At 34.7% G+C, this 24,472-nt stretch overlaps 3 protein-coding genes across 4 annotated transcripts; 2 read left to right on the top strand and 1 right to left on the bottom strand.

The window, feature by feature from the left end:
* The first annotated feature begins 4,137 nt into the window (after positions 1-4,137).
* On the top strand, positions 4,138-8,260 carry LOC132598640 (large ribosomal subunit protein uL3y). 2 transcript variants are annotated; one of them, XM_060311630.1, is made up of 6 exons: positions 4,138-4,292; positions 5,798-5,900; positions 6,507-6,617; positions 6,926-7,230; positions 7,345-7,754; positions 7,844-8,260. In XM_060311630.1, exons 2-6 carry the CDS (start codon positions 5,816-5,818, stop codon positions 8,100-8,102), a joined length of 1,170 nt encoding a protein of 389 aa, XP_060167613.1. In that variant the 5' UTR covers positions 4,138-4,292; positions 5,798-5,815; the 3' UTR covers positions 8,103-8,260. The 2 variants fall into 2 exon arrangements, with proteins under 2 accessions (XP_060167613.1, XP_060167614.1); XM_060311631.1 differs by having other exon boundaries at positions 4,152-4,292; positions 5,807-5,900.
* A 4,130-nt stretch (positions 8,261-12,390) lies between these two features.
* LOC132598639 (uncharacterized) lies at positions 12,391-14,599 on the top strand. The gene is made up of 3 exons (XM_060311629.1): positions 12,391-12,681; positions 13,372-13,759; positions 14,135-14,599. The coding sequence occupies exons 2-3, from the start codon at positions 13,460-13,462 to the stop codon at positions 14,276-14,278; spliced, it is 444 nt and encodes a 147-aa protein (XP_060167612.1). The 5' UTR covers positions 12,391-12,681; positions 13,372-13,459; the 3' UTR covers positions 14,279-14,599.
* Positions 14,600-15,087: 488 nt separating this feature from the next.
* Positions 15,088-22,674, bottom strand: LOC132598637 (MACPF domain-containing protein At4g24290). The gene is made up of 7 exons (XM_060311628.1): positions 22,009-22,674; positions 21,010-21,248; positions 20,241-20,442; positions 19,117-19,185; positions 18,835-19,021; positions 17,287-17,453; positions 15,088-16,009 (listed from the first exon to the last, which is right to left on the bottom strand). The coding sequence occupies exons 1-7, from the start codon at positions 22,267-22,269 to the stop codon at positions 15,329-15,331; spliced, it is 1,806 nt and encodes a 601-aa protein (XP_060167611.1). The 5' UTR covers positions 22,270-22,674; the 3' UTR covers positions 15,088-15,328.
* Between the last annotated feature and the right edge of the window lie 1,798 nt (positions 22,675-24,472).

Raw genomic sequence — 24,472 nt, 5'->3', positions numbered from 1 at the left:
CATCAGTCTTATTAGCCGGTACAAAGTTAGTGAGAAGCATCTAATCACCACCATGATTATTATAAGAAGGAAGAAAAAATTCCTTAGCCATTGAATTGAGCTTAAATTTTTTCAACATGTCAACAATATGTTACATATGATAATTATCTGATTTATCCAATGAAGATATTTTTGGAGTCGTATTTACAAAAAAAATAGGCATGTAAATATGTACTTTTTTTTTTGATTCCTTTTTTTTTTTCTATTATAATTATACCATCCATAAGAAATATGGAAAATAAAAAACTACTCCACTATTACGGGCTTCAACAGTTTATTGTTTTAATTTGCTTCACAATGAAGCAATAATAGGTAAATGGATGTACTTGGAATAGATGTATTGCACGTTTTTTCTTGTTGAATGTTATTAGGAAGAAAAGTAATTATGGTCTTGAAGAAAGAGAGAGTAAAATTTAAATTATTTTGACTTTTCCCTCTAACTTTTCAGGAAGGGTATCAATGGAATAGAAAAAAGAGGAATTTAATGGTACACCCTCAAAGGCTACGTGAAATTACATTAATACCCCTAAAAAGGTGAAAATGTGTCAAGTTGTACCATTTGTGGTTGTGCCAAATATATTTACCCTTAAAGAGAGGCAATGGCAAAACAATAATTCCATAAAAAGAAAGCCTAGCTATATATATTCTCACAAATCTCAAGGTCTGCATCTATTATTATTATTATTATTATTATTATTATTATTATTATATAATATATATAAAAAAATAAATAAAATGATGAGAATATATATTGTCCCCATTTGACATTATGGGAATTGACTTTGGTTTTTGTAGGGTTCATTAGCCTCTGCCATCGGTGGAATTCCAACTCATGTTCAATTGTTTTTGTCTACTCGTCTTTTACAAGTATCATTGTCACTCATTGCCCCCATCCTCCACTCATCTCACACCCCCAAATTTCTAAAAGAAATAAAAATAAAATAAAATTATAGAGTATTGTATAAATAAATAAAAAAGTTTTTTCTTTCTAAGATTATCTTTTTGTGGATAAAAAGAATTTCAATGTATCACGCAAGTTGGTCACCAATTACTCGACTTATTACTCTCTCTGGAGTCACGTAAGAACTTGTAATATATCAACTATACGAATTTTAATATAATGGAGAAATTTAAAATTAAGTAGAAATTTATACTATTTATTTCCTTGTGGAAATTGGAGAACTTCTTTACGATCAATAAAAGTGGGGGAAAAAGACAAGTATAAAAGGCAAAGGAATATTGACTTACTAATATTCCTACATTCACAAAGCAAGGAATATATTCACTAATCTTTTAAATTGCTACAACTTTTTTTTATTCTTTTTCATCAAAGTTATAAGCCATAATCCTCACTGGCAAAAAAGATGAAAATGAATATAGGGGACGGGGCGGTTAGCACTTAGCATGCAAAGTGATGTTTCCTATGAAAGTTTTATCAAGTGGAGGGAAGTACCTTCAATTAAAGTACTCTTTTGTAGTATTTCTTTGGTTATTATTGCTAAGTTGATGACTCAAAAATAGTCAATGTCACTTGCTTATTCTACATTTTTTCATTTGCCGTATGGTTTAAAATGCAAATTGCACATGCTTTTGATTTTCTTTAATTACTTTCTCCACTCATGCAAACAAGCATCTCGGTGAATTAATTATAGCACGAATATCTTAGTCTTTATTGGGTAAAGAAAGGCCAAAAGGAATATCTTATTACTCATCTAATTCATTTAGGTTGCCATTAGTTTACACGTTCAGTAGTTTAGATTATTCTATCTATAGCCATATACTAAGTGTTGATGATCGATTATTTTTTTAAAATCTTTTTTCTCTTTTACATGAGATAAAAAATTTCCAAACTAGTTAAAATACTACGAAAATTTTGCCGTTGGGTATAAAGGTCTCGCTTGAATATATACTATAACAGTCTCGAGTTTCTCCATTCTGCAACTCCCTTCTTTTGAAATTGTTTGAAACAATAACAAAGCACATAAGAACAAAATATAGACAATGGAACAAAATTTTATAAATAATGGAGCAAATAAAATAAACTCTTTTTTTTTAATCAACTTCGTGAATATTGGTAAAGCATTTGTTTGAGTGATTTGGAGAACATTGAACTTTGGCAGATTACGGCCCACGGGCCATTCGCATGACTGTGTTCGGCTCAAGGGTGTGGTTTACTCTATTTGGGCCTTAGTATAAGCTGAAGATCATTTACAGATCACCAACTCAACAACTGGGCCTGACCCAATGTTTCATGCAATCGTCTCGAAAAATGACAAGATGCACAAGCCCGCCTGAGCGGATCCAATCCATTGAATTTGGTTATCGTTCTATGCCCAAATTCAATTGGAGTCATCCCCTCTTCTCAGAGTCAATTGTTATTAGGAATTCTTGCTCAAATATAAGAAAAAATAAATTCTTGTTAATCATAACTCATAAAACTATTCTTTTCCAAAAATAGCTGGAACTTTAACAAAATAAATATAATCTTCAACAAATCTAACATAATTAATGATTTTATCTTCTCTTTCACACAAACCTAGTCATCGTTGTCCCCATTCACCGGAAAAATGCTAGAGCTTCTCTCCCTTATCCTTTTTTCTTTTCCGCCGATGTCCCTATCCCACCACCCAGGTTGTTTCCACAACTTTTCTCTCCATGTACATTTGTATATGTATGTCGTATGTTAATGTATATATTTGATATACACATAACAAATAGTGATATACATTGAAATACAAGATATGCACGTGACATACACTGAATATACGTTAATGCACACATTTGTATGTGTTATTGTATGTGAGGTGTCATATACATGACATATGGTATTAACAACCTGATATAACTAGATATACACCGAATATACATTCATTCAACCTACAAACCACCATAACTACCATCCATTCCACCACAACGATACAATAATCACTTCCATGGAATATATATGTTCTTTGGAAAAAACTTGTAGCTTCGCCATTGATATTTGTACTTAATAAATTTATAAAATTTGGATGTTTAGCTTAAGGATAATATATAAATTTATTTTTCAGTTATTAATAAGATTCTATAGTTGTCAATGACAAATTCTGAACCCACTATGATTCCACAAGTGGGTCTGAAGATGACGGGGCTTACGCAGAGCTTTTGTGGGGGGTGGAGAGCCTGTTTTCAATAGATCCTCAGCTCCAGGCTTTGTCACCACTATTTCATAAAAATATATACGGCATATGTATTACTAAATACAAATGATATCATGACGATTCATTTATTGCACTCATTACGCACCCATGATTGTAAAACACTCCAAAAATAAATAAATAGTATATGATGTATTAAAGGTGATTCGAACATATCTTGGTATACATGAGATAAGTGATGTCAAAGTTAAGAACATCACGCACAACCTCAATACATTACACCATTTTTTAAGTAAGTGGAACATCCATTCAACTTCTACATATGGCTCACGCCCGAACTGATTTTTCAAACTAATATCTAAATTTCTAGTATTACGCACACACAAGAAATTATGAGATCAGTCACTTCTTATCTAATATTCATATCATGTGCTAGTCTAACAAATTTGTCAATCCATTTTTCGGTTAAGACTTTCAATCACAATACTCAAATTTATTGCTCTACTAACACACCGCGAATAAAATTACTCTCAAATACCAAATCACATTTAAATTTAATTAGATCAGGGCATATTTCCAACAACTCCTTCTTTTGTGGTTAGATTTTTTCAGAAAATTGAAAAGAATTTTAAATCTATGCTAAACAATAAATTTTAGACTAGTATATTAAAAAAAAAAAAAACTAGAAGTGTTATTTTTCTTTTTTCATTCACTAGGGCTCATTTGGTTGGGAAAAAATAAAACTATAATCTCGGGATTAGTTATTCCACCCTCAAGGCGAGATAAAATATGACTACAATCTCGAGATAACTAATCCCGAAATTAATTATACCAAATTTTTATTTCAACTAAATATGAGATTAAAAAGACTATTTTTAGTTATCCTTCGCACCAAACGACCTCACAGTAATAAGTGCAACTCGCCTCACCCTTATCAATTTGCGGCACACCAACGAGGCTAAAAGGGGCAAATATGTCAAAAGACAGCGAGTAGCAAAACCCTAGTTATATCCATCCCTTACTATATTTATATATATAAAGTATCAGAGGGTTAAAGTTTCACTGAAAGCCAACATTATTAGTATTGAGGCCGCCAATTGCCGTTAGATCTCTGAGGTAACATCGTTCAGTTTTTGATCTATTAGCTTTAGCATAAACTTTCTCAATTATGTTTGATTTACATCGAATTGTTAACCATATATTTAGTGTATTATTTATTTGCTTGGATAGTGATTAGTTACAACTGATTTAACATATTCTGGACTATCTAATGGGTTTATAACTGAGATCTGTACATCACGAACGAAATCTGATCCGTTTAGCTTCGATTGTACGCACATTTTTGTAAACACTTAGCATGTTAGTCCTTTTTTGAATATGGAATGTAATTGTCTCGAGTAAAAACTGATATAAATGGCATGTAACCCTCTAGGTTAGTGTGGTGTTGAGGTCTTGTTTGATTGATATGTTTTCCAAATTCAAGGATTTTATCTCAAAGAGAGTGTTTGTGTTTTGAAATACTTAAATGTAATATTAAGTGAACAAATTTAGAGTTATTTGTTTTTTCTTAAAACATTTTTAGACTTTAGTACAAGTAGGCATGTTGGGTTTGCCCAAATTCCCAGGTGGTGATGAGAAATGTATTCCCTTTTAACAACTTGAAAAAGTAATCAAGGCTGGAGTCTCAAAAGGGCTCTTTCACCGGGACACCATTAATTTGGTGTTTTTGGAAAGAAAGACAATTGAGCCCCGAGAATTGGCATGTTTTACGTGCCATAGGCCTTTGGTCAGGGAGCTTTTCTAATCATCTCCAGGATTGGTGTTAGATTCACATGTCTTACTTGACTAGAGCATGTTGTTTTTGATATTCAGTGATCCTTTTCCTCAGTGTAAAAATTGTCGTGTTTTTGGTCCAGAACTCTTCATTTTGTTTGAAACTAAAATTACATAGGACCCGTTATGAGAAGTATTCACTTTCTTCCCGATTATTTTTTTAACTTTATTTGAAAATCAGCTTTTGGCTATGAAAATCAAGTTGTATTTGGAATTTGAAAAACACCTAAAACCTTGTTTTCACTTTTTTTCCCTCACTGTCAGTACATTCAAACAACCCAATATTCTTTGCAAAAACTATAACCAATCACAACTCTCTTGTCAACTCCAACTTCATAAATTCCAAAGCTGTGAAATTTTTGTCCCCAAATAGTTGACATCCTTATCTTCACTTTATTTTAATAAATTGTATAGTTTCTAAATTGTTTGAATGTTGAATCCCGTTCTTTCCCATCTTTGCATTTTCTTTTCATTATTATTTAGATTGATATTTCCATGTGAACTTTATTGGTCTATTCACTATAGTGATTCCAATAAATTTGGGAGATTTTTGCGTATTACATTACCAAATTAGAGCAATGAAAGCCCGTCTTGCAGAGATATGACATTTACCTTCACCCTAAACATATCACTTCATTTGGAGGTTCCAACTGTTCTTTTGAAAACTAATTTTCTGTTTTGACTTAGAATACTTTTTATTGTTCTCTAAGCTAGAAATGAGTACTTGGAGATGTTGGCTTGTTTATTCTCCTTTGAGGTTGTGGCCACTTAGACTTTTCGTGTTGTAGCTATTACAGGTAAGAAGAATGTCGCATCGTAAGTTTGAGCACCCAAGACATGGTTCCTTGGGATTTCTTCCAAGGAAAAGAGCTGCACGACACAGGGGCAAAGGTTTTAATTCAAATCTTTACCTTTACTTGTTAGATTTGCATTTTTGCTGCTGAGGACGGAGTTTTATATATGTTGGAGCAAAAAAATATGGCAGTCTTGGCTCCCTACTTGGAATTTGTCTCAATGTTGTTTTAGTTTTTAAATGGAAACTAATATGCATTTATCCTGGGAATACATTTTTTTCTAGAAATTCATGTTTGTGTGTCTGTAACGATGGACTGCAACTTATACCTCACCTTGTTTGCAGAATACTGAAAATGTGTACTGCCTTGTTTGCTCTCTGGTTTTGGCGAGAGGGATGCTTTGTGTTTGGGCAGCTTTTATATGTTTTTTGGATTTTTTTTCCCACCGTTCTTGAAATGGCCAAGTAACATCACTGCTCGGGCAGCTTATATATGATTTAGTCATTTGGCTAAAATAAATGTTCATCTGTAACATAGTGGTATCACAGTCATTGTGATGATATTCAATTGCACAAATTTGAAATAGTTGGCAAGGACAATTTTTATCCTGCAAGGATATTTGTCAATATGTCAGCAGTAGATGTAATGCTTAAAATGTAACCATGGAATCTAATCTTTTATGCTCACGTCTTTGTTTATGCAGTGAAGGCTTTTCCCAGAGATGATCCAACAAAACCTTGCAGGTTGACAGCTTTCCTTGGATATAAAGCTGGCATGACTCATATTGTCAGAGAAGTTGAAAAACCAGGGTCAAGTAAGTATTGCTTACAATTTCAAAGATTCAGCTGCTAATAATGCCAATGCAGTACCGGAGTTCTCTTAAGAAAACTGATTGGGCAATTAGGGAACTAGGTTTATACAAATTAGAGCCTTTTCACCTTAGACAGCATAAGTTTTTTTGGGATGTCCTGATAGGGAACTATACATTTTGCTGCTTGGAAAATGCCCATATTAAGGTTTATTATTAGAACTTTAGGTGATTAACTGCATTGTGGAAGAAAGTTGTCTTTTGAAGTAGGCAAATACGCATAATTCTGTCATTCATGAGTGGCATTTTTGCAGAGCTCCACAAGAAAGAGACTTGCGAAGCTGTTACCATAATTGAAACTCCTCCTATGGTTGTTGTTGGCGTTGTTGGATATGTGAAAACACCACGTGGCCTTCGCTGCCTGAGCACTGTCTGGGCTCAACATCTCAGTGAAGAAATTAAAAGGAGATTCTACAAGAACTGGTGCCTGTCCAAGAAGAAGGCCTTCGCAAAGTACTCAAAGAAGTATGAAACTGATGATGGTAAGAAAGATATTAATGCTCAGTTGGAGAAGATGAAGAAATATTGTTGTGTCATTCGTGTTCTGGCCCATACTCAGGTAGTTTGCTCACTATAGCTCTTACTGCTCTGTGCCTCTTTTTAAAGGCTATTTTTCACCTTATTATCTTCCGAGGCCCTCAGGATCCCACCCCCAACACTTTATGCTTTGCAGATTAGGAAAATGAAAGGTCTCAAGCAAAAGAAGGCACATCTGATGGAGATTCAGGTTAATGGTGGGGATGTTGCCCAGAAGGTTGATTATGCTTATGGCTTTTTCGAGAAGGAGATTCCTATTGATGCTATTTTCCAGAAGGACGAGATGATTGATATCATTGGTGTGACTAAAGGTAAGGGGTATGAGGGCGTGGTGACTCGTTGGGGTGTGACCCGTCTTCCACGTAAGACTCATCGTGGGCTTAGAAAGGTGGCTTGTATTGGTGCTTGGCATCCAGCTAGGGTGTCATTCACTGTCGCCAGGGCTGGGCAGAATGGTTATCACCATCGCACTGAGTTGAACAAGAAAGTCTACAGGCTGGGCAAAGCTGGCCAGGAGTCTCATTCTGCCACAACTGAGTTTGACAGGTTAGTCCGTAATACATATACAATATGCCCATGTTTCTGTAACTTGGATATCAAAATTCTTAATTTGAAAAATTTCCTGTCTTACTCAGGACTGAGAAGGAGATCACGCCAATGGGTGGATTCGCTCACTATGGTGTTGTGAAAGAAGACTTTTTGTTGATTAAGGGCTGCTGTGTTGGACCAAAGAAGCGCGTTGTGACTTTGAGACAATCATTGTTGAATCAGACATCTAGGGTTGCATTGGAGGAGATCAAGCTCAAGTTCATTGATACATCCTCCAAGTTTGGCCATGGACGCTTCCAGACTACACAGGAGAAGGCAAAATTCTATGGACGTCTTAAAGCTTAAGAATTCGTCAAGACCATATAGGCACTTCTTTTTTGACAGAGATAGACTTCTTTTATGAGATGCTGTGCTGCTTGATTTGTGTTTTATTTAAGCTCATACTGTGGCAATTTTGTCGGATTAAATTTGAAGTTGGTTATTTTAATAAGCTATTTTGGATATCGACCTTTTTTATGTTCCATATCTTTCTAGATTGCTGTCCCAACATTTTCACTGGGTTGCTTCCTTTCTCTAAGATCATGTTCACCAAAGTGGTTTTTTTTTTTGTTTTCTGTTGTAACCATTAACAACCCTAAGCAGAGATTTGTTTCCTTAAACTAACTGTAAGATGGATTTTGACGTTTACCACTTTTGCTACTCCCACAATTCAAGGCTTGAAATGGACCTGTGGCAGATTTCTTCCATTCAAAAAATGGGTTTGGTTAAATTGGTGTTGGTAGACTTTTACATATTTTTTATAAGAAGATAGATAGGTTAGGGGTTGGTTAAGTTTTACATATTGTGATCGATTTATCATTCGGGGAGACCGACATATTGGAATGAATTTTAATGGTACGTGTAGTTACCTCATATGCCATTAAATTTGCTGATGTGATCGTGCCTATGATAGTTTTGTACATCGAAGGATGGGTTCATACATGAAAGCTCAAAATTTAATGAGTAAAACTGAAGCCTCCATTCGATTTACACACTCTGCTATTGAGTAAATAGCTCCACGAAATTGGAAAATGGAAAGAATTGTACAAATTGTATGTATAGGTGGCTCGTTTTTGCAAAGATGGTCTGTTGAAAACATATGAGAAGGTAGGATAACAGAGAGATCTAGTATGGATAATACATACATAATGGTTAGGATTGCACTTCTTTCAGCAAACATTAATATAAATAATAAATATTGAAAGATATATCTATCTATCTATATATATATATATATATATATATATATATATATATATATATATATATATATATATATATATATATATATATAAAAAACTTTGTGTACTTGATAAATAAACTACGGTCCTACGTTAGATGTACTTAATATAGGTAAAAAAAGGCATCATTTCACATGGGAAGGAAGAACGTCAAGATAAGTATAATGAGAAAAGAGGAATGGAATGAGAGTGGGGTTTTATGCCCTAAAAAGCTAACACAGGAAACCTACAATGTGGAAAAGAAGCAACTGATATGAATCTCTGTTCTTTGAATAATAGTAACAAACTTCCTCTTCGCTTACCCTTCATTTTCTAATGACTTTATAACGAAGTCTAGAGGTCAGCTTTTGCACACCTCAGCTAATGCATCGGATACCTGCTATATCCCGCTAACAACACTGAATAACTCGATCCATCAAGAATCAGTCAAAACTTCTGTACACTTCAACTCATTCATCATGTACCTGTTACATATTATCCTTCTACCATTTGAATACTCAAGGTAAACTCTACTACTCTGTAGAATTTGGAACAAGGAAGTGATAAGTTTGTCTCATTGGAGAGACTTAAGATAAAAAGAAAGAAAAAGGAGATTGAGAGTGGTTGGGGACAAAGGAAAAAAAGCAGACAATGTTAAACAGTTTTCAACAGTGCTTTATTCTTCTTCTTGTCATGGGCCAACCAGACCCCCAAAAATGTCTTGTGCTAAAAATTTGTGCTCTTTCCTTGATATGACCCCAATATAAATCTTCAAGAAACCAATGGCATATTACTTCCAACTCTAGTTTTACTTCCCTGTGACATCTTGCACACAAGTAAAGCTTGGTTCATCAAATGATAGGTAAAATATAGCTAAATGAAAGAAATGGGATGATCAATTACACTATACGGAAATTTATGCAAACTTTTTCACTTTAACCTTAATTTTCTCTTCCTTTTTTTTTTTTTGCGAATGGGCTTGGGATTTGGATGTGATGGTAGTTGTTGGTGTTCTTGGGACATCATGCACATAATAGCTTAATTAGTTTTGTAATTTTTCTCATAGCTTTTGACAGACAAAGACCCTTTATCTTGTTAAAAAATCCCCGCTCAATAAAAAGGAGGAAAAAACAAAAATATGGTTTCTTCCCCGCTTTTCCTATCATCTTCTTTTGTATCCTGAGCCTATTAGATGCCGAATCAGATTAGTCAGGCCAGTAAATAAGAGATACGATGTTACAATACGCTTGAGTTTATTCGGTGGGAAGTCAGATTAGTCAGGCTAGTGAGTATGAAATGCAATACATTTAAGCCTATTCAATATGAAATCAGATTAGTCAGGACAGTGAGTATGATATACTGTACAAATAAACCAAAAAAATAAAATCTTTTACTTTAATAATTTTCACATTTATACTTCAACAAAATCATCATAATTTAGGCCGTTCTTATGGGGAGGAGAGTTGAGGTGAGGTGGGTGGACAGAAAGCTTCAATCTATAAAAGGGGACTTTGTGCAAATAATTCAAGAAATTTAAGCTACCAGTAGTGCTTCTGACAAAAAGTTGTGGGGTTTATGAGACAAAGATTTTAGCAGGTAAATTGAGGAATAAATGAACAAAATGGTCTCTATCAAAAGATTTTTCTAGCTTTTCTCCTTTTTGTGTTGGAGATAAAAAAAAAACTTTAGTGTTCTTTCTTCAATTGAATCATGGCTCTTCTGGTATAGCATTAGCTGTAAGATTATCAAAAACTCCACCTGCTGCAGCCTTATTCTTTTTTCTTTATTGGTAGCTTTTCCTTATCCTGCCTATCTAGCGGGAGATCTTGTTTTTTTTTTTTTTGGTATGTATTGCCAATTTTGAATGATGAAACCTTATGTTTGTTTTTGTCCATCTACTTCTATGGAAACTTTATAAATGATCTCAGACTATACAATACTCTCACGTCCCAAAAAGATTGTCTTACTTTCCTGATTAATTTGTCCCAAAAATATTGACACATTGCTATATTTAGAAACAATTTAATTTTATGAGGTGATTTACAACCACAGAAATATCTAAGGCTTGCTTTTGACCATACATTACAAAAGTCATTTTTTATTTCTTAAACTCCGTACCAAGTCAAATTAAGACATTCTTTTTGAGACGGAGGGAGTATCTTCTTGATAAAGAAAATTCATGGCTTTATACGCCTTAAATAAAAGAGAGTTGCTAAATTGTCACACCAATTTGATCCAAATTTGGCCACACTTATGTAAAAACCACCATAATCTCTATTGTACAATTTTAAATTAAGATAAACTTTGAGAAGAAAAGATAGATATGATATTAAGTAAGCATAAATTATTAAATTTGACCTAAATAGTTATATGAATTAACCTCATTTGGGCCATTGTGGTCAAAACACCTTATTGTAAATAAAATATAAAACATGACTTTTCTTTTTTGAACATCTTAATTTATCGAAATTGACAAAGATCTTGCACTATTTCACCTAGTATTAAGGCTCTTTCAATCTACGGTCCCTCGGAGCGAAAGATTAGACATATAGTATGGGTCCTCCGACTTTCAGTTATGTGTTATGCAGCTCCCAGGAAGCGAATGAAGAGTTTCCAGGAGAGCTTACGCTTACTCGCAACCTCTTTAATTGGTAGACAATGGGGTCACAATAGAAGGGTAAGAGTTTGCAACTTGGAACTTTAATCGACCCATGATCGGGGCAAACAAACTAATAATATGCTTAACTTCTATAAATTGATAATGTAAAAGTTTTTTCACAATACCAGCTCCCCTAAAAGATAAATATAAATAACTATCCATACTAAGTGGAACTAATCACCTTGAAAATAAAACATTCAACCTGCCAGAATAAGTTAAATTATACTAATGATATAAGAAATTTTTTACACTATCACTGTATATACGTTATATTCAAATATACTTACTAATTCAGAAGTGAAAAATAGGGTTGTATTTAGCTAACAGGAAACCATCAATCATGGTATCTTGAAAGTGAATGCTTTTGCAAGCATCAAAGAGGGGTCACACTCTTTGCTTTAGGCTCTGCAGACAAAGAGGGCCAACACTTTTTGTTTTCTTTAAGTTTGCTTCCCTAAGTGTTCAAACAAAAGTATAGTACTGATTAAGTTTGGCATCAAGATCATGTACAACAAACACCATAAGGAAAGAAAGGTAAAATAAAAGAAAACAAACATAAGGAGTTTAACTTTTGTGCACTAATAGTCAACAATTTTTTTATATTATCAGGTTACGTTAAATAAGTCTATAGTAATCTTGATTTGGTAAAAAAATAAGAAAAAAAGAATATAATAAATAACCCGCTATAACCGGTTATGATATATTGATAATGTAAAAGTCCTTTATTTAAAACCAAACAAATGTCTAGCAACTAAGATTATCTTATAATTTTGTCTTTATATTTGTTTGCTGCTAGGTATAAAGCTACCTAGTTTGAGCTGTGTTTCTTCAATAAAATTGGAGTCATGTGTCTGTCTGTTTCTTCCATCACATGAAACTATAGAATATATAAAGTTCTTAATATTGGGTCTTCCCGTTCTCAGGATATTTAATTTATCTTTCAAACATATGTTTATTCATCACATACTTATTTCCAAGTAGATGACATCACAGAGCAAGGTTCAAGGTAATAGCCTGAAATTATGCCCTTTTTCCTCCATTTTTTGAGCACATGATTTTCTTGATTCTTTGTTGTTAATTTTTCCCTGCTATATTTCAATCTGTCTTCATATTATCTCTTACCTGCATTTTTAATGATATAATTGAGAATCTTGTTGTGTGATATTATTTAAGAGTTGCAAAATGAGAAACTTCTATTTCAAAAAAGCTGATCCATATATAACAGCATAAGTACAACCAAAAGAGAACTGCTTGATGATGAACTGAGATTCCGTATGTTTATAAAGGTCATAGTTTCTATTAAGCTACTTCTCTGTATAATAAAAAACAAGAAAACATGATCATGATATTTTCAGAAGTAAAATAAACCTGTTGATATCTCTTCACGTCAAAGCTACTAACACAACTTTTGCTACCATGAAGTTGTTTTCTTGAGCTTTGTCACACAGAATAAAAGTTCTAAATTCTCATGATGAAATAATTTTTTTTCCCTTTAAAAATGTACAAACAAAATGCCATTATATGCTAGCATTAGCTAAACCTCTTTGACTTATATATTTTGTCCTATCAAAGATTTATATGTCAGTAGAGAAAGAAAAAAAAAAAAGAGAGAACTTCTTGTGCTTTTGCTTGTTGTTTTGATTCTATTTTATGTAATATTGAACTGAGATAAGCTTATATGGATTGACACGAACAGTGAGGATTCATACAGCCGACCCCAACTAGCCTGGTATTGAGGATAAGTTATAGTTGTTTTTGTTATTGATCAATGAAACAAGTGGATTATGAATATGAGTGAGCTTGGGTTAGAAAGATCAAATCCATGGAACAATATTCACACAAGTTCAGAACCTAGTCCTTCCCAAACACAAGTCACTAGAGGAGGACAATGGAAGAACTTTGGGACATCAATGGATGCCATTTGTTTCGGCTTTGTTGCTACAGCTATCCTCATATCCATGTTTCTCATCATGGCCATCTTTGAACATCTTTTCAAGCCTAGTCCACCCTTCTCTTCGCCTCGAGATAGTAGACACGGTTCCTTGGAGTTGGGGCCGATTCAGAAACGTGCAAGTTCAGAAATGGTAAGTTCCTCAACTGCATTCAAGAATTAAATTGTTTTTTCTTTCTTTTTCTTAAAAGGAATGTTGATAAGTTACATAGAAATCTTTCATTTTTCCGAGTCTTGAAAGTCTGCTAGTAAGTTTTCTGGTGCTTTTCTTCTATTTTCTTCCAGAGATATCAACCCTATTTATCCCTTTATGGTTCAACATCTTTCACTCTACTTGCTTTAATCTTTATAGGTCTAGAATGAGCTAACTACTCAACTCAAAGAGATCATCTGCAACCATGTGTAGAAACTTTTAAAGAAAATTGTAAATTAGAAACAGGGAAAAGCAAAAAATAGTTATGAAAATCAAAGTACCAATCTAATTAATGATTATGTCTTGTTTACGCAGGTACAAAGGCGATATTCGTCAGATTATACAGTTTTGATGCCAGGACAACAGTATCCTACCTTCATTGCCAAGCCAACTCCATTGCCTTGTCCAAGAGAAAGGGTTTATTGGCCTTCCCATGAACATAGTTTTTCCTTCTCGTAATGATTCTAAAAGACTAATTATTGTTGTTATCATATATATGAATCATTAAAAAAAATTATGTGACCATCAAAAAGGTTCACCAATTGCGCAATTTAGCCCTCTCTTCCCTGCTCTGACCTGTAAAATTAGCAGTCGGGCGAAAACTGAAGCTTTGCACATTGGGGAGGAAAATGTGTGGTGACATTTCATTGTTTTTGTGTAAAATATTTGACTAAGTTCCCCTATTTAGTCTTGCCTTTTCCAATATGTGAGTTATGGGCAAGATCTGGGAAGTTCAGTTGGCTAAGTTTTCAGTCGTTCTTTTGAAGTAAGCTTCTTTTACCATGTAGTGTTTTACGTAGTCTTTTGACTATTGAGCTTATGAACTTCATCCTACTTCAATCAGTTTTATGTCACTTGATTCAAATTCCAGGATTATGACTAATGTTTTTATGCATAAATCTGGGATAGATAAAACATTTTACCACTAACAGTCATTCCAGGATTATGACTAATGTTTTTATGCATAAATCTGGGATAGATAAAGCATTTTACCACTAACAGTCTTGTGAGAATTGTGATGCGAGTAGAAAGAGCAACTCTATTAATAACGTGACCAAGCAAAAGAGGAAAATCAAAAAGTTCGATTCAGCAGTTAGCTCAATATCTCCTGCCTCCTGGTACAAATTACAAGTACATCTGGCTTCAAATTTTGGCAAGCCAAACGCACGTTCTTATCCACGCACCCTGGATTCTTGCTAGAGTTGATCTCAATCAAACAATTGTGACTTTTCAAATTGGTTAAGCACTAAAGTGAGCAAAGACAGAGATTTTTGGAGAAGTGAAAATTATATTACAACCAATATTGTCATGATTTACATTAAGAGAACAATATCAGAAAAAAGATTACAGATATCTAGTACAGAAGAGTTGCTTCATCCCCTTTTTTGGCACTTTCACCAAATTTGTACAACAGGTGTTTCAACATCGTAAAAATCGGCAACAAATTATGCTGCCACTTCTCCCTGTAGAGTTTGCATGTGAAGTATAACTTAAAGAGAATCTCCTCAACTACTCTGATATTTCATCATCCGGTTGTATTACAGTTAGCAAGGAATATTTGACCCTCACCAAGATCCTTCCTTTCTCAACCATAAGCCTTGCACCTGAAACAACCCAATAACCAGGAGGTTCCTGTGGTCCTCGAGTCATCTCAGTAGTATCGACAAATTTCAAGAGCTTCGGGGCTTGGACGGGAACAGGAGGACCACCGGGGTAAATGGCAGAATTTATGTTCACATCAGCTGGCTGCGGAGGTGGCTTCTGTACTGATGTAAAGTGCTGGCTAATGAGAGTTGATATCAGTCCAGATTTGCGGGCCAACCCAGGGGAACCATCCCACTCAGGGTGCTTTACCATAGTAGCTCCCATGACAGTCGAGAAATGGAGTCTCAGAAAGAGCACCTTTTTAAACCCGTAGTTCCCTACTTCCAGTTTTGCTCCAGTAACTATGTTAAGATCTTCATCTGATTCAACAGGAGCAGTGCAGACATGAGAAAAGTTCTTCCATTGAACTTTTTCATAGTATTTGCGATCATATGATTCTCGACGATAATTGCCATTTGGATCATCTTCAAGTTGGAAGATTTTAGGAAGAGATGAAAGATGCTGCAAATGGACAGCTAAGCGGTTACTCCTCCTACCTTCAAGGTACAAACGAAGCCCAGTCACCGGCCTCTTGCCAACATCAACCTGCAATGAATAACACGAATCACATGGACGCCTTGAGAGAAGATACTCAGCAGACTAATCAACATTCTAACTTTATTGATCCCAGGCATTTGGTACAAGACCAAAGAAACTAGTGAGGGGCCGCCATCTCATGTTGCTCAGTGGACTTAATTAGAAACTGTAATGGAAGTTAATAGAAAGAGTCTTTGTAAGGATCGAAAACAGTTAGCAATGCACTCCGAGCTGCTCTAAACCCATAATAATTCACAGGCGCACACATTGTTATTTAAAATGAAGAAGAAAAGATGTAATCGTCTCACATCCTTCGCGAAAAACATTATTACTAGGGATCATCCATATTAAATATTTGCAGAAAAGCCAAAATCCTAGAAAATCAACAGATGTCCCAGTCTAATGTCTACCTCTAACATACCCACAGATAGCATGTCTTTTGTTTTATATTCCTTGAGCTGTTGCAAACAAATTGGAGATAATGATGAGATTTTTTGTGGGAAGGAAAGAAGGGGGAGGAAAAAACTATATTTGGAAGACCGGAAAAGTATAACGACTCCCAGTTCATTTGGGGTTAGGATTTGGATTGTCCTCATTTAAGATGGTTCTACCAGGGAAATAGTTAGATTTGTTTGAGAGGATAAAGCTTTATGGAAAAAGATAATAGCCACTAACTAGGGTTACATAATAGATTATGAGAGCGAAGAAGTTTATAAATTATATTGTTGATAGAAGAAACAGGATACTTTAGGAAGGATGTATAACTTTGAAGGATGCATACACACATCAATCCGGTGTGGTGAATGAAAGAGGGACTTTGGTAACTGATTATTTAAGAAGATTAACTTATCAAAAACGGATAATTAAAGGTGACAAGGGATCACATGGGATATAAGGGTCACTAAAGCCATCTAGGGTTGAAAATTGACGAGATTGAGTACCTGACGAACGTTTATGATAGCCAGTAAGGTGAGCTGGAAGAGAAGATTATATAGTCAGGGTCGAGAACGGAAGCCTTAACCGTGGGATCATATTACATGGAGTTAGCTAAGGATGGGAAAAAAGACGGTGTGGAAGAACATATGGAACACCAAGGCCACAAAGAAAAAGTAGTTTTTTTCCTTAGGGAGGTGTGATATGCAATGTTAATGGTGAATAACTTAAGGAATATGACACGGTTGCATTGAGTTGGTACTGCAACATAAGAAGTTCAAGGAGGATATAACCAAATTTTACTCCATCGTAGGTCTATAGAAAATTGAGGTGTTATAATTAAGGGAGCTCACAGGAGTGGTGTTCACGTAAAGCCTGGGGCCCAGTAAACTAAACTGCAAAGATGCAAAATTTAAATTCCTTCTCTGTGGACCAAGTGGAAGATCACTGAAGACTGGTGCCCACTGCCTTGGCAGCTGAAATTCCAAAAATTGGTGAAGCTCTTCAATTGGTGGTTTATCTGCATAGACAACACTTTATATAAGGGTAAAGCATTATGAACATAGATTTCCAGGTAATTACATAATAAACATCCCATGAAGTTAATACATTTTCAAATTCCTTAAGAGCCATCTCGCAAAACTTGTGGAGAAAGCCTTTTGAAAAAATAGATCAAAAATAAAAGGTGTTTAGGTAACTGCACATTTTTGAAGATTTATCGCGGAAGAAGATTTTTGCTCTGAAATTACCCTAAAACTACTTTATTAAACAGTATATCGGAAAAAACAACTCTTGAGAAAAGAGTTTGGATAACATTTGAGTTGAATTTTTTCTTTTAAAAAAGGGTATTTAGAGTTCAAGTTAAAAGAAAAAAGATTGTGTAAATTGAAGTTGCGGACATTAACTTCCACTTGAAAAATAAGTTGACGAGAGTTTAAGATTTGTGGCTGAAAGTAAAAAGTAATATTTCTAGTTACAAACGCTTTTTGACAAGCATTTGCCGCAACAGGTCGTGTAAACCAAAATCCTATTAATAGATAGGAACACAGCCCAAGAAAGAGCTCTTAGCTATGAAACAAAACCGCATGTTTCTTTTTTTTTTTTTTTTTTGGACAAAAGAGGGATTCTAGTTGTAAGATATCTAATGAAACCGTCACTGGAATTGAGATCTTATTCAAAGAGAAAGATCTCAAATATCTGGAGTTCCTTTTTGTATATTATATGGATGATCCGATCCGCAAGGACCATGATTGGGAATTGTTTGATCGTCTTTCTTGAAGGAAGAGTCGAAATAGAATCAACTTGAATTCGGGACCATATTTCACTTGAAATACACCTTCAAATGCAAGCAATAGTAGTTACACCAAAACAGGCCAGCCTAAACCTTTTTTTTTTTGAAAACGTTTTTGCAAATTTTTTTTAAAATATTCCAGGAACAACATATTAATATTTTGAGAAAATACAGACATATTTAAAATCAGCTATGATCCTTTAGCCGCATAATTAGCAGGGGCTCAAATAGGCACTCCAACCAGTGGCGGAGCCAGAATTTTCACCAAGGGGTGTCAAAATATAAAGAAGTAAATACACAAAGAAATCAAGGAGTGTCAATATGTAATATATATACATAAAAATAAAAAATAAAAAAATTTACCTAGTTACACAGTGTAATTTTCCGCCACTGACTCCAACGTCTTATTTTGATAAAATCATTATTTTGAGAAAATCCACACATAAAGGTGAAAAATTAACTGGAACTCAACAGGCCCTCCTCCCTCTTATTGTTTACCCATAGGCAGCTATTAAATGGAAATGTAACATTTAGCAATTACCTAGAAGTCTAAAACTTAGATCACGTACAAGATAGAAGCAAGAAAATAACAAATGATGCTCTAACTCACAGCGTAAGTACAGATTTATAGCATGACTTAAAAATCCACTTCCTGAGATGCCATTCAACAGTGAAGTTATAGGAATGAAAGACATTGAGATCACATCAGGCTCCTGATCCACACTTTGTAACCACTGATTATGCATCAGGCCTCTGTTATCACTTCCACCTCTCCTCTTGCAAATACAAACAGTATCCTGCAATTTCAGTAGCCAATGGGCAAATTGACAAACTTGTTCAGAACTCTAAAGTGCAGAAAATTTAACGAACATGAAAACCCTATGCTACCAACCTCCTTATGTGCATATGAACCAGATATATTGGGATCAGCGAACCTCAGTCGGTGCTCCCTGATTTCAAACTGAGGCAACATTATCAAATTAGAGACTTAGACAATAGATTCATAATAATTGTGACGTAATAAAATGTCGTGAAATTTTTTCCAGTAATTGATTTAAAATCTGACAAGAAGGATTTCAACTAACATCCAATTGTAAGACAAATGACCTACGAAGTAAATCCATATGCAGATATTGGTTGACACTGTCTCCGCTGCCGTAGAAGATCTTATTACGCATTTTTGATCCAGCCAATATTGTGGAGATTTAAATTAACATTTCAAAAAACAATTTGAGAGAGAAAGGACTTCCCAAAATAACCAGGAATAAGAAAACTTGGCAATTATGACCATTCAAGCAACAGCGATGAGTAAACACCCTTAATTGTTTGGGTCAAAAACAGTTCGAGTCATAAAGGGATAAGAGAAACAGAAAAACATTAACTTCATATTATCTTGTTTCTGAATCCAAAAGACCATCAATTTGGCCTTACAATCCCTTTTTCACAACCTAGTTAGTCCACCTCCTATAAAAGCAAAAGTTTAATGGTTCCATGTCAAAGTGAATAAATGTAGATGACTGGCAATAATCATCTTTCTCATTGGTCTTTTTTTTTTTTTTTTTTGATAAGGATCTTTTTCCTTGGTCTTCGTATTCCTGGACATGGGAGTTCATTTCAAAATGCAGCTCCAAAGGAGCTTAACTGTCCTGAGATGCATGTATGAAATAATATGCTCAAAGGTCATTAAGACCGTCCTTGCTTCTGCCTGTAATTAGCACTTCAAAACTGACAACCTAAGTTGGAACTTCTAATACAAGTTCAACCCACCAGATAGAAGGGACCAGTGTTGTTTAGATGGTCAGAGATATAGATGCTTTAACACATACCAAAATTCTAGAGTATTTCTTGGTTGTGTTGGCATTTGGCAAAGTAAGAAAAGTGTGGTCACCTCGATAAAAGAAGTAAGAAAAGTGCAATCAGCATACAGTCTCCAAAAGCTCCATATAAAAACATAATTCATGTGTCCAGGAATGTTTTTCATGATTCTAGAAATTGAGGGTTAGATGGGATTAAGACCTTCTCATTCTGATGTGCCTGCTGCGATTCTATTCCGCCTTGTTCATTTGGACCTGAAAACCTCTTATCTGCCATTGCCTTCAAACGCTTTTGCACATCAGCAGGCAGAAGGGACGAGGAGTGCTGCTGTTTCATATATATTACATCTTTTCCCCCCATCTTTATACCAACAATGACATGAGTACCAAATTTTTCAATAAACCTGGAGAATGAACATAATTTCAGAACTAGTATGACAAAGTCCAAATAGGCTAGAACTTTCCAGTAAACAATGTGTTGCTTGTACTTGACCAGTTTATACGTGACATAAAGGTAGATACCAAATAATGACCTAACAAACAGTTGCATCAAAGCCCTCTTACTCCAAGTTGTAACTTGGAGAGCTCTGTGATTCTGATCAACTAGAATGCCTCAAGTAAATAAAAAAAGAATATGCAAAAAACTCAAAAGGACGTTGAGGTACATTATTTGAGGTATCGTTAACTATTTACATTCCCTTCTCTTCTCTTGCATATATTTTTGTTTGGCATTAAAAAGGGAACAGAGTTGGCCAAAAGTTGATTAGACAGTAATAGAAGGAATTAAAAGCGAGAGCCAGATAGAGTATGGATCTAAAGTTTTTTTTTTTTTTAATTGGAGCTTGGATCAGGAGTAGTTCTTTACTGCTAACCTCCTTCAGACAGAAATCCAACTAATGGAGACTGTCTTGAAATAAGATATCAAAACACAACGCCAATGTTTAACAGTTTAAGTAAGTAACAAATATTACCTTGCTAATGCCGCAGGATCCCATGTTGATGGAACTTCCTTTTTAACATAATCACACAGCACCATTTGAGATTTTTCTAAAGCAACAGAGTACAATGTGATGAACACACCATCAAAAGCAAGGGTTTTAGTATACGCTGCATCCCTCTGCCAAGAACCAGAAAACTCGAACATAGTATTGAAGAGCCCTGAAGGAATTTTACCATTCACGGATACTTCCTGATTGAACTGCTCTGACATCTGCAGGTAACAAAAGGAACTCTCAGATTGACCACAAAAACAAGACAGAAAAATTTGCCGACAATTGCTACTCTGCCCAACTTAATAATTAACAGCAGAGGAATGATTAGAAGTACATATACAGAAGTGAATTATATTCCCATTTATATTTTCTTCTAACTCTTAACAGTGATGGAGGAACTAAAAGACACTAAGTCGTTCTTCCTACTGTAAGAATTTATACATTAATATATTCCTAACTCTTAATATAGAAAACATCTGGCATCATAAAATACAGATAAAAGAACATATCCACACGCTACAACCACCAGAGAAGAGCCCGTTTGGCCATGGATAGTTTTTTTTTTCTTTCTGGAATATTATTGCAGAAAACTGCTTGAATATAGAATTGTTACAATTTTAAGTTGAATTCCGGAATTTTCTGCTATTTGAAAAACTCCAAAAAGCTGTTTTCACAATTTTTACTCCAATCACTCACAAAATCCAAAATCAACTCCAATGTATTCATGTCCAAACACGACTCCAGTTTCCAAATATCATTGTCAACTTGAAAACAAATATGAGTACTACTTTCTTACAAATTTCACAATTCTTATGTCCAAACGCCCACTAAGTTTCTAACCTCTTCACATAAAAGCAAATAACATAAGCAAAACAATAGCACAATAGATTGTTACCTTTATCAAAAAAAAAAAAAAAAAAAAAACAATAGCACAATAGATTTCGACCAATGACCAAATGCAAGTATAAACAAAGATACCTGCTGGAAAGAAAGAACATCAGAACGAAACCGCGTAAGTTCTCCTTTATCACATTTAATAGATTTCGACACATTAGGTATCGAAATACCACCAAGAAGCACAACCTCCCGACCCTCATCTTCATCAATTTCGATTAAACGACTGTTATTCGGATAACTTTTACAATACTTCAACCTCAAATCCAATGATATATCATATCCACATCCTATTGACTGAATAGCAACCTTAGCTGCTTCAACAGCAGGTAACTTCAACGCCATTCGTCACAACATTCCTTTAAAATACAGCTGTAAACTGAAGAATAGTCAAAGGTTCGGAAACCTTAATGTATCAATCTAGAAATTTGGAAAATGCGATTTTGGATCAAATGAACTAGACAAACCCTAGAATCACGTAGTGCACGTGCATTTCCTTGGTAAATAATGAGTATTCGATAGCATTTCGGACTCGAAACCCTAGCTGAGGTGTATTGAAATGTGGAGTTTAAGATCCGAAGAATTCGTATTGACTTTGAAGTGAAGCTCAGATCTAGAGACTAGCTTTCAAGATGACTGCGACGAATTTGCGAAGACGATTTTGAGGTTAAAGAGGGAAGAACGTTTTTTTTTTTTTTTTTTTTTTTATTTACTCTGTGTGTGTGTGTGTGAGTGAAGATTTTAACAGTGACAGAAGTGGAGTGCCGTGGTCAACGAGGGATACTGAGTTGACTAACGTTTTGCGTCTAAAGACGGCCAATTCAGTGAAAGCAACTTGTCTGGACTGGTAATGTTCCCAACAAAAGAGGGAAATTGTCATATTGTACTAATTAATAAGAAAAATATGGACACAAAATTGTGGCAAATGATAGCGACCGAATAGGGATCTAGTAGCTCAGTTGGTTGACTGCCTGAACTCTCACCTTGTTAGTGAGGGTTCGAATCCCCACATTGTAATCTCCTTTTCCTACCCCCTATGTAATAAAAAACATTTTAAAAAAAAAAGAATAGGATCGGACTAAAGGCAAGTTATTCGTTTATTAATTTCTGCATTAACTTATATCATATTTGATAGTTACTTATCTTATTCATGTATTAATTTTTACATACATATACCGCTTTTGATAGTTAGTTAAGAAGTAAGTTACTTGTGTATAAAATTAGTAGGACGTTTTAAGTTACTCATGTATAAAATTAGTAGGACGTTTGGTTTGCAATTTAAAAACCTATATAACTAATACATGTATAAATTATGGGGGAATTTATGTATTATTTTATGTGAGGTGGAAGATGGAATAACTAATACATGAATAAAAAGTTGAAATGACCATATTAAACTTATCATTCCCCACTCAAATACTTTCATTTTCTAAAAAAATATTTTTACATAATTTTTTAATATAATATTATACTATACTATTTTAATATTTTTTTTAAAATAATGTTTTAATTTTAATTGTAAATATATATATATTAATTTTGCGAGAAGCGAGATTGAGATGGTTTGGGCATGTGAAGAGGAGAGACACGGATGCCCCAGTGCGGAGGTGTGAGAGGTTGGCCATGGATAGTTTCAGACGAGGTAGGGGTAGGCCAAAGAAGTATTGGGGAGAGGTAATTAGACACGACATGGCGCAGTTACAGCTTACCGAGGACATGACCTTAGATAGGAGGGTTTGGAGGACCCATATTAGGGTAGAAGGCTAGTAGATAGTCTCATTACCCTGCCTTATTAATAGTCGCATTATCGTAGTATAATTTCTTGTGCTCTAATTTATGCTATTATCTGCTATTTCCTGTGCTTTGATTATTCTATGTTATCTGTGTCGCTTGCGTTACTTCATTTCCATATCGCTTTGAATCTCTTAGCCGTATCTGACCTCTTTTTATGTTTTTATTGAGTCGAGGGTCTCTCGGAAACAGCCATCCTACCTTGGTAGGAGTAAGGTCTGCGTACACTCTACCCTCCCCAGACCCCACGTTGTGGGATTTCACTGGGTTGTTGTTGTTGTTGTTGTTGTTATATATATATTAATTTCTAAAAGTATATAATATTTGTTAAATTTTAATATAACAAACCAATCAAAAGAAATAATTTATGCATAACTAGTATCAGCATTACTAATACCTGCATAATTCTAACTAGCTACCAAACGACTCCATAGTGTTTCCAATAAAAGAGGGAAACTATCGTATAAGAAAGACGGACGGAATATGCAGGGCGGAGCCAAGAAGGGTTGAGGGGCCCCTTCGGCGAAAAATTACACTGTTTATATATGGTTAAAATTATTTTTTCTGTATATATAGTAAATGTTAAATTCCTCTTGAGCCGAAGGTTTTTTGGAAATAGCTTCCCTTCATTGTAGGAGTAAGGTCTGCGTACACTTTACCCTCCCCAGACCGCACATTGTGGGATTTCATTGGATACGTTGTCTAGTAAATGTTGAATCCTTTTGGCTTCTTCGTGTGTTTATTTTTTCATATTCTG

This window comes from Lycium barbarum, chromosome 6 (assembly GCF_019175385.1).
Source record: "Lycium barbarum isolate Lr01 chromosome 6, ASM1917538v2, whole genome shotgun sequence".
NCBI classification, from domain to species: Eukaryota; Viridiplantae; Streptophyta; class Magnoliopsida; order Solanales; family Solanaceae; genus Lycium; species Lycium barbarum.
The sequence above is the reverse complement of the archived record's forward strand: the minus strand, read 5'-3'. Positions and strand labels throughout refer to the sequence as shown.